The sequence below is a fragment of the Entelurus aequoreus genome, linkage group LG08, assembly GCF_033978785.1.
Source record: "Entelurus aequoreus isolate RoL-2023_Sb linkage group LG08, RoL_Eaeq_v1.1, whole genome shotgun sequence".
Taxonomy (NCBI): domain Eukaryota; kingdom Metazoa; phylum Chordata; class Actinopteri; order Syngnathiformes; family Syngnathidae; genus Entelurus; species Entelurus aequoreus.
The window spans coordinates 59819554-59829062 of record NC_084738.1 but is presented as its reverse complement, the minus strand read 5'-3'; the positions used below and the strand labels follow the sequence as shown (position 1 = coordinate 59829062).

The 9509-nt window shown below is 40.5% G+C and overlaps 1 protein-coding gene across 1 annotated transcript; it reads left to right on the top strand.

Moving 5' to 3' along the window:
• The first annotated feature begins 222 nt into the window (after positions 1–222).
• On the top strand, positions 223–9500 carry nsa2 (NSA2 ribosome biogenesis homolog (S. cerevisiae)). Its single transcript, XM_062056962.1, has 6 exons — positions 223–381; positions 5990–6177; positions 6247–6397; positions 6475–6654; positions 6745–6937; positions 9295–9500. The coding sequence occupies exons 1-6, from the start codon at positions 379–381 to the stop codon at positions 9360–9362; spliced, it is 783 nt and encodes a 260-aa protein (XP_061912946.1). The 5' UTR covers positions 223–378; the 3' UTR covers positions 9363–9500.
• Positions 9501–9509: the final 9 nt, after the last annotated feature.

The window sequence follows — 9509 nt, the reverse complement described above, 5'->3', positions numbered from 1 at the left end:
CAAAATATATCCCAAAAAACACACATATGCAGATTGTGGTTCCGGCAAAACAAAATTAGCTTTGTTCCAATATAAATGTATAAAATTTAGTATCATAATTTAAAACACATTATTACAGTGCATACAATAAATTATCCCTTGTTTGACAATATCGTAAAACGTTTTTTTTTACACAGAATTCTCAAAAGTGGTCATATTATTGAAACTGGCGGACAATACCGGAAGTGTCGATGACGTAGTTCCTCTACGTTTCGGCTCCGGGTGAACGACACCTTAACAACCCGAGCCTCACGACGAAAAACGTCAACATCTCGGCGTCTGTGCTAACTTCTCCACCAGCGACAAATTCATCGAAAACCTTTACACTCGCAGTAAAAGATGGTAAGTAGTTGGCCTCCGTAAATGTCGTTGTAAGTATGTTATGAGGCAGTTTAGCGCGATAGCACGCCGTGCTAACGCTCGCTCGTCTCCATGTGGTCACTTCAAGACAAGTTAGCTTGTTGACAGATTGTGTTTGTAAAATATTTTTTATTTTTATTGGCGTCGGGGAAGTGTGTTGATCTTTTATGATTGATTTTATGAGTGTTGAAGGTTTATGATTCAAATAAGAATTTTTAAGTGTATTTATTTAATAGTAACATAGTTGTACTAACTAGAGATGTCCGATAATAGCTTTTTTGCCGATATTGTCCAACTCTTAATTACCGATTCCGATATCAACCGATACCGAAATATACAGTCGTGGAATTAACACATTATTATGCCTAATTTTGTTGCGGGGAATCACAACAAAATTAGGCATAATAATGTGTTAATTCCACGACTGTATATGTATATATATATAAATATATATTATTAGAGGTGTCCGATAATGGCTTTTTTGCCGATGTTCCTATATTGTCCAACTCTTAATTACAGATTCCGATATCAACTGATACCGATATATACAGTCGTGGAATTAACACATTATTATGCCTAATTTTGTTGTGATGCCCCGCTGGATGCATTAAACAATGTAACAAGGTTTTCCAAAATAAATCAACTCAAGTTATGGAAATAAAATGCCAACATGGCACTGCCATATTTATTATTGAAGTCACAAAGTGCATTATTTTTTTTAACATGCCTCAAAACAGCGGCTTGGAATTTGGAACATGCTCTCCCTGAGAGAGCATGAGGAGGTTGAGGTGGACGGGGTAGGGGGTAGCGGGGGGTGTATATTGTAGCTTCCCAGAAGAGTTAGTGCTGCAAGGGGTTCTGGGTATTTGTTATGTTGTGTTACGGCGCGGATGTTCTCCCGGAATGTGTTAGTCATTCTTGTTTGGTGTGGGTTCACAGTGTGGCGCATATTTGTAACAGTGTTAAAGTTGTTTATACGGATACGGCCACCCGCAGTGCAACCTTTATTGGTGTTGACCAAGTATGCTTGCATTCACCTGTGTGTGTGCAAAGCCGTACATATTATGTGATTGGGCCGGCACGCAAAGGCAGTGCCTTAAAGGTTGATACCGATAATTTCCGATATTACATTTTAAAGCATTTATCGGCAGTCCGATATTATCGGACATCTCTAATATAAATAGTTCTAAGTTGCTTGTCAATGGACAGTACTTGTGTTTATTTTTAAAAAGGCTTTTAGTGCGCGTATTTATTTTGTTACTATATTGCAAGCCTATGTATATTTAGCAACTCTTGTACTTAAGCTAATTTGTTGTTGAACACAAAACTATACTAGTTGTAAATTTAACCTGAATTAATTTTATTAACAGTCCAAATTGGGGAGTTAACTTAGCAATTAAACATATGTTAATTATTTTCCCTGTGAATTTGCTTAACATTGATGGTTTTACTTGGGCTGTCAAAACGATTAAAATAGTTAATCGTGATTTGTTTGTTTTTTTGATTGATTGAGACTTTTATTAGTAGATTGTACAGTACATATTCTGTACAATTGACCACTAAATGGTAACACCCGAATACGTTTTTCAACTTGTTTAAGTCGGGGTCCACGTTAATCAATTCATGGTATAAATATATACTATCAGCATAATACAGTCATCACACAAGTTAGTCATCAGAGTATATACATTGAATTATTTACATTATTTACAATCCGGGGGTTGGGATGTGGAATGGGTCGGGGCGGGGGGGTTAGGTTTGGTTGATATCAGCACTTCAGTCATCAACAATTATATCATCTGAGAGATGGAGTCACATTGTGTTCATTGTTAATTTGCGATTAGTCGCAGATAGGTCCAATTTTTCAACATTATAAAGTGTACCTAAGACAGATAATTGTCACGTTTTAAAACTACGACTGGACAATTTGGTACGGCATCAAAAACCGACATCGGTGTGTAAAAGATATCACCACATGGGCTCACGAACACTTCAGAAAACGTGGCGAAGTTGGTAGAGTGGCTGTGCCAGCAATCGGAGTGTTGCTGGTTACTGGGGTTCAATTCCCACCTTCTACCTTCCTAGTCACGTCCGTTGTGTCCTTGGGCAAGACACTTCACCCTTTGCCTCTGATGGCTGCTGGTAGCGCCTTGCATGGCAGCTCCCGCCATCAGTGTGTGAATGGGTAAATGTGGAAATACTGTCAAAGCGCTTTGAGTACCTTGAAGGTAGAAAAGCGCTATACAAGTACAACCCATTTATCTTTTATCATTTATCACTGTCAGTAACTACAGTTAGTCGCTACATATGTAAGTGCAAGTTAAAACTCTACTATGCAAAGCGAAAGTCATTTATCAACAACACCCAGAAACGCCGCCGTTTTAATTACATGTTTATTAAACAGTATGTTTTTTTTTAAACCGCTCAACACAAAAAAATCGTTAACACACTTTTAATGACATTAAAGAATTACCTGAGCTGCGTCGGTGTATGCCAGACGGAATTTAAATTCCTGCTGTAGAAGCACTTGCATTCAGAGGAAAGGAGCGACACTTCTGTGCAGAGGTGAGAATCTTTGGGCACCTCACGATTCAATTACAAACCCTGTTTTCATATGAGTTGGGAAATTGTGTTAGATGTAAATATAAACAGAATACAATGATTTACAAATAATTTTCAACCCATATTCAGTTGAATGCACTACAAAGACAAGATATTTGATGTTCAAACTCATAACATTTATTTTTTTTTGCAAATAATAATTAACTTCGAATTTCATGGCTGCAACACGTGCCAAAGTAGTTGGGAAATGGCATGTTCACCACTGTGTTACATGGCCTTTCCTTTTAACAACACTCAGTAAACGTTTGGGAACTGAGGAGACACATTTTTGAAGCTTCTCAGGTGGAATTCTTTCCCATTCTTGCTTGATGTACAGCTTAAGTTGTTCAACAGTCCGGGGGTCTCCGTTGTGGTATTTTAGGCTTCATAATGCGCCACACATTTTCAATGGGAGACAGGTCTGGACTACAGGCAGGCCAGTCTAGTACCCGCACTCTTTTACTATGAAGCCACGTTGATGTAACACGTGGCTTGGCATTGTCTTGCTGAAATAAGCAGGGGCGCCCATGGTAACGTTGCTTGGATGGCAACATATGTTGCTCCAAAACCTGTATGTACCTTTCAGCATTAATGGTGCCTTCACAGATGTGTAAGTTACCCATGTCTTGGGCACTAATACACCCCCATACCATCACACATGCTGGCTTTTACACTTTGCGCCTATAACAATCCGGATGGTTCTTTTCCTCTTTGGTCCGGAGGACACGACGTCCACAGTTTCCAAAAACAATTTGAAATGTGGACTCGTCAGACCACAGAACACTTTTCCACTTTGTATCAGTCCATCTTAGATGAGCTCAGGCCCAGCAAAGCCGACGACATTCTGGGTGTTGTTGATAAACGGTTTTCGCCTTGCACAGGAGAGTTTTAACTTGCACTTAAAGATGTAGCGACCAACTGTAGTTACTGACAGTGGGTTTCTGAAGTGTTCCTGAGCCCATGTGGTGATATCCTTTACACACTGATGTCGCTTGTTGATGTAGTACAGCCTGCGGGATCGAAGGTCACGGGCTTAGCTGCTTACGTGCAGTGATTTCTCCAGATTCTCTGAACCCTTTGATGATATTACGGACCATAGATGGTGAAATCTCTAAATTCCTTGCAATAGCTGGCTGAGAAAGGTTTTTCTTAAACTGTTCAACAATTTGCTCACGCATTTGTTGACAAAGTGGTGACCCTCGCCCCATCCTTGTTTGTGAATGACTGAGCATTTCATGGACTCTACTTTCATACCCAATCATGGCACCCACCTGTTCCCAATTTGCCTGCACACCTGTGGGATGTTCCAAATAAGTGTTTGATGAGCATTCCTCAACTTTATCAGTATTTATTGCCACCTTTCCCAACTTCTTTGTCACGTGTTGCTGGCATCAAATTCTAAAGTTAATGATTATTTGCACACAAAAAAAAGTTTATCAGTTGGAACATCAAATATGTTGTCTTTGTAGCATATTCAACTGAATATGGGTTGAAAAGGATTTGCAAATCATTGTATTCTGTTTATATTTACAGCTAACACAATTTCCCAACTCATATGGAAACGGGGTTTGTAAAAATCTTTTATTGATGCATCTTTGTTTTATGTATATTGATGCAGTTTTACATTTCTTTTCGTTTCACTAAATAAGCATTTTGCATTTGCACAGTGCATTTGTAATAAGAAACGGTTAAATTCCCACACTTATTATATTCATGGAAATGTGTGCAAAACTGGAACATCAGAGACTTATAATAAAGGAGCTGGTCGGATCTCTTGGTGAGGTGGCTCGCTTCAGTCAGCCAAATTTCAGAACTGTCTGCATTACTTTATTCACAATAAATAAATAGATTAATCACATATACCAATCAATTTTATAATTATCCATATCCTAAAAATCAATAATTTCCCCCACCTCTGCTTCTGTGTTCAGATACCAGTTTTGCACATTAATAACACAAAATGTGGATTGTTTACGGTCATTGTTTGATTGTGAAATACGTTTAGTATTGTAATCTGTGATATTTATACCGGAATATATGCCTTTTGATATTCCGTACTGTTTTAACTTTTTTTACTATCAATAAAGTGTAATTTTCAGCCTGTTAAACATTATGTAATTGAGAACTATCAACCAGGACATGTTACAAAAGAATATGCACAAAATTTTAAAACATTTTTGAAGCCCTAAGTGTGTGATTAGTTTGAGAAGTGGTGTCTTGACATGTTCTGTCGACAGATAGATAAATAAGTGACTTTAGACTTTCTGTCTACCCTGTTTAATTTCTGCTGAGCTTATATCCCATCTTACTAAACCAGTAATGGTAACAATCTACATTTAATGTTATCAATGTACTAAACTGTATTCTAAACACATAAGTGAAGCTCCACCTTTCTGAATGCAAGTGCTCCAGTGATGACAGGTCACGGCGAACGAGGATGAAAATGGTCTTGTCAGGAGAACAACTTGCCATGGCTTCGGACCTGGGCTTTCCATAATGTACCATTTTCTTTGTCCATTTCTGCTCGCCATTTTGCAGCTTGTTGCTCAACAGTAACTAAACACAGATACATTTTCCCACGCTACGGATGGACCGAGGGTCAGACAGGACGCTTGCACGTTAATCGCACGTCAGAAAATTTACAGCCGTTAAAGGAAATTATAGTTAACGTGTTATCAACTTTTGACAGCCATACTGATGCTGAGGCGTGCTTGCAAATACACATCAGTACATCTAGTTTAAATCTAATAAGTATTCAAGTCCTAACAGGTTGGAAAAATCGCAATAAAACATTTATTGTATTCTCAAATTACTCACTTGCCTATTTATTGTGCACACATCACAATTTGTTGCTGCCAACAGACTACTTCTCTATGAATTCAAGGTTTGGCAGATTCAGTGTGTATTAACATTACGACAATTTATGTAAATACTGACATTTTTAATCCATCAGCAGCAAATATAAATTGTTGACACAATTCTTCCACAGCCTCAGAACGAGCACATTGAGCTGCACCGCAAGCGGCATGGCTACCGCCTGGACCACCACGAGAGGAAGAGGAAGAAGGAGAGCCGCGAAGCCCACGAGAGGTCACACAAAGCCAAGAAGATGATCGGCCTCAAGGCCAAACTGTACCACAAGCAGAGGCACGCCGAGAAGATCCAGATGAAGAAGACGTGAGTATGACTGCAGACGATTCGTGTTGTCGTTTTGAATCTTGTTACTCACGGTGTGCGTCTGTGCAGCCTCAAAATGCACGAGCAGAGGAACACCAAGCAGAAGAACGACGAGAAGACACCGCAGGGCGCCGTGCCGGCCTACCTGCTGGACCGAGAGGGTCAGTCCAGAGCCAAAGTTCTCTCCAACATGATCAAACAGAAGAGGAAAGAGAAGGCGGTGAGTGCAAGCTTCAAATCTGCCTCGTTGGCAATATTTTGTGTCTGGTGTTTACCTCTGGTGTATCCTGTGTCCAGGGCAAATGGGAAGTGCCGCTACCAAAGGTGCGAGCGCAAGGAGAGACGGAAGTGCTCAAAGTCATCCGGACGGGAAAAAGACAGAAGAAGGCTTGGAAGAGAATGGTAACCAAAGTCTGCTTTGTGGGCGACGGCTTCACCCGGAAACCTCCCAAATACGAACGCTTCATCCGACCCATGGTAAACACACATGCACGCAACTGCCTCTATAAAGGCCTGAGATACTCGATACATTTCTTACGTTTTGTTGTGCTCATTGTGTGACATCAGGGCCTGCGCTTCAAGAAGGCTCACGTCACGCACCCCGAGCTAAAGGCTACCTTCTGCCTTCCCATCCTGGGAGTGAAGAAGAACCCCTCCTCCCCCCTCTACACCTCACTGGGGGTCATCACCAAAGGAACAGTGATCGAGGTCAACGTCAGCGAGTTGGGCTTGGTCACGCAAGGAGGAAAAGTAGTGTGGGGTAAAAGTGGCCTTTTTAACTCTTTTCATGTATTAGCTACAATCAGTCTCTACTACCATAGAGGGCGCTGTGCATCTTTTGTAGTTTGCCTATGAAGTATATTCCTTACTCTTTTTCTGTACGTTTGTTCAGACCCTGCACTAACCAAATCATTTGATTTGTCTCTAACTCAAGTAGGGCTGGGGCTATTCGTCGACTTAAGTCAACGTCATCGATGACGTAAATTCGTCAACATCATGTACCTTGCGTCGATGCGTTGAGAAAAGATGGCCGCGCACGGACAATAAGATGCCATCATTTTTGACCGGTTTCTGTGGAAATGGTTGTGATCGCCAGATGCCAATCAATAACTTTCAATGCTGATCCCAAAAAATAATCCCTTGTGGCTAGAGATGTCCGATATTATCGGCCGATAAATGCTTTAAAATGTAATATCGGAAATTATCGGTATCTGTTTCAAAAAGTAAAATTATTGACTTCTTAAAACGCCGCAGTAGAGAGCAGTTGCGTCTCCCAGTCAGCAGCCCCCCCTCTCCCACACACAACACAGGAGTTGCAGCATGAGAGGTTTACTGGCGACGCTTGATGACCTCATCATACCGCCGTGAGCGTAGCATAACAACAACAAGAGTGTGTTGTTGCCGGTGCTGTAGCCGTGGCTAACAAGCAAGCTCGCTCGGTGACTGACTGACACCATGTCTATGGTTTGGGATTATTTTAAAGTGTGTCCGACGGATAAAAAACTGGCAATTTCCAATGAGTGCAAAAAGTTGGTTATGCGAGGAGGAACCAAGACGTCTTCCTTTAATACGAGCAATTTGATCTCCCACCTCTTCAAGAATCATAAGGAGATACACGATGAATACAAGCGGAAGATGGATGGAAAGCAAACACGGAAAAAAAGTAGTACCACACAGTTGTCGCTTAAAGACTCCGCTGATAAAAAACAAAAATACAACAAAAACCACCCCAGGGCGAAAGCCCAAGTTGTGGCCTGTCTCAACGCAGCATTTCAGAAGCTCTGACTGACTGGTAGGTCACTTGAAGCACTCACCACTCGCTTGCAGCACATTTTTGTTACTCATGCAAATACGTTAGAGCAGGGCAGATTGAGCCCAGTTTCTAATTTCCTGTTATACAGTATACCAGGCAGTCTTGCACTAAAGGAGGACTATGTTATTGTTCACTTTATTACTCTAGTATACTCTGGACTGAAGCTGTGTGCCTTCATTGTTTTTGTAGCTGTTGTTTTGGGGCATGTTTAAAAAAAAACAAAAAATAATGCAGTTTGTGAAAGTCAAAGTGTAGTATTTCCCATAGTTGTAGTGGGTATCAGGATTATCTCAGGGAGAGCATGTCCCAAATTCCAAGCTGCTGTTTTGAGGCATGTTAAAAAAAATAATGCACTTTGTGACTTCAATAATAAATATGGCAGCGCCATGTTGGCACTTTTTTCCATAACTTGAGTTGAAGTTGTTCTCTTATTTTGGAAAACCTTGTTACATTGTTTAATGCATCCAGCGGGGCATCACAACAAAATTAGGCATAATAATGTGTTAATTCCACAACTGTATATATCGGTATCGGTTGATATCGGAATCGGTGATTACGAGTTGGACAATATCGGATATCGGCAAAAAAGCCATTATCGGACGTCTCTACTTGTGGCTCATACCTTGCTGCTTGGTCCTTTTATTGACAAGCGAGGCTACTGCTACAGCTACTGCTAATTGTTTGTCTAGGTCCATGCACAATGCAGAGCGGCCCCTCTGGGTTAATATTGCCCCAAGTTTTAATAGCACTGTGAAACTGGAGAAAGAGGCTGAAAATGAGACACATTGAGCAAAAGAGCAATAGACGACAAGGATACATGCTAACGCTAATCTAAATTCTAATAAGTGCAAATAAGTGCTTAGTTCACTTTAACACAGGGGTTCTTAACCTTTTTGACCTCGAAACCCAACATCTCCACTACAGGGGGCCCAAGATCCACTGATATATTAACTCTGAATCAGAAATCTTACTCTTGATAAAACCCGGCCCAGAACACCTCTAAATGCCACAATATAAAATAAGCCTATAATGACGAACACTTGGAAAAGCAAGGCAGTTATCCAGCATGGCGGAGGAAGTAAAACTGTTCTTTCAGTAATTTTTTTTTTACCAATGAACATGCATTTAAGTTTCTACATACAAAAAAATTGTTGCTGAGTGTTTTGGTAATTCATTCAAAAAATGTGTTGCACCACCATACTAAAGAACAGTCTGCTACAATTGATCGATTCAAGAAATAGTCATTTAGTGGAGTCCTGAACTCAAGTAAACCAAATTAACTTTTGATCCATGTTTCTTCTCAGGTAAATACGCTCAGGTGACGAATAACCCCGAGAACGACGGCTGCATTAACGCAGTGCTGCTTGTTTAAAAGACTCTTTAAAGGACAAAAGACTGAGCCCGATGAAGCAACAACACATGAGGACATCTGGCAATATTCAACAGACGGACACAGAGAGGGAAGCTGTTTTATACGAATAAAGTTAAACACGTGAGTAAAAGAAGAAAAGCTCATGGT

What these genes read in the sequence shown, in the direction of transcription:
- nsa2 (XM_062056962.1), top strand. An exon ending in AGAAGAGGAAAGAGAAGGCG is followed by an intron (nt 6,398 to 6,474) that starts GTGAGTGCAAGC and finishes TCCTGTGTCCAG; the next exon opens with GGCAAATGGGAAGTGCCGCT. An exon ending in AACGCTTCATCCGACCCATG is followed by an intron (nt 6,655 to 6,744) that starts GTAAACACACAT and finishes GTGTGACATCAG; the next exon opens with GGCCTGCGCTTCAAGAAGGC.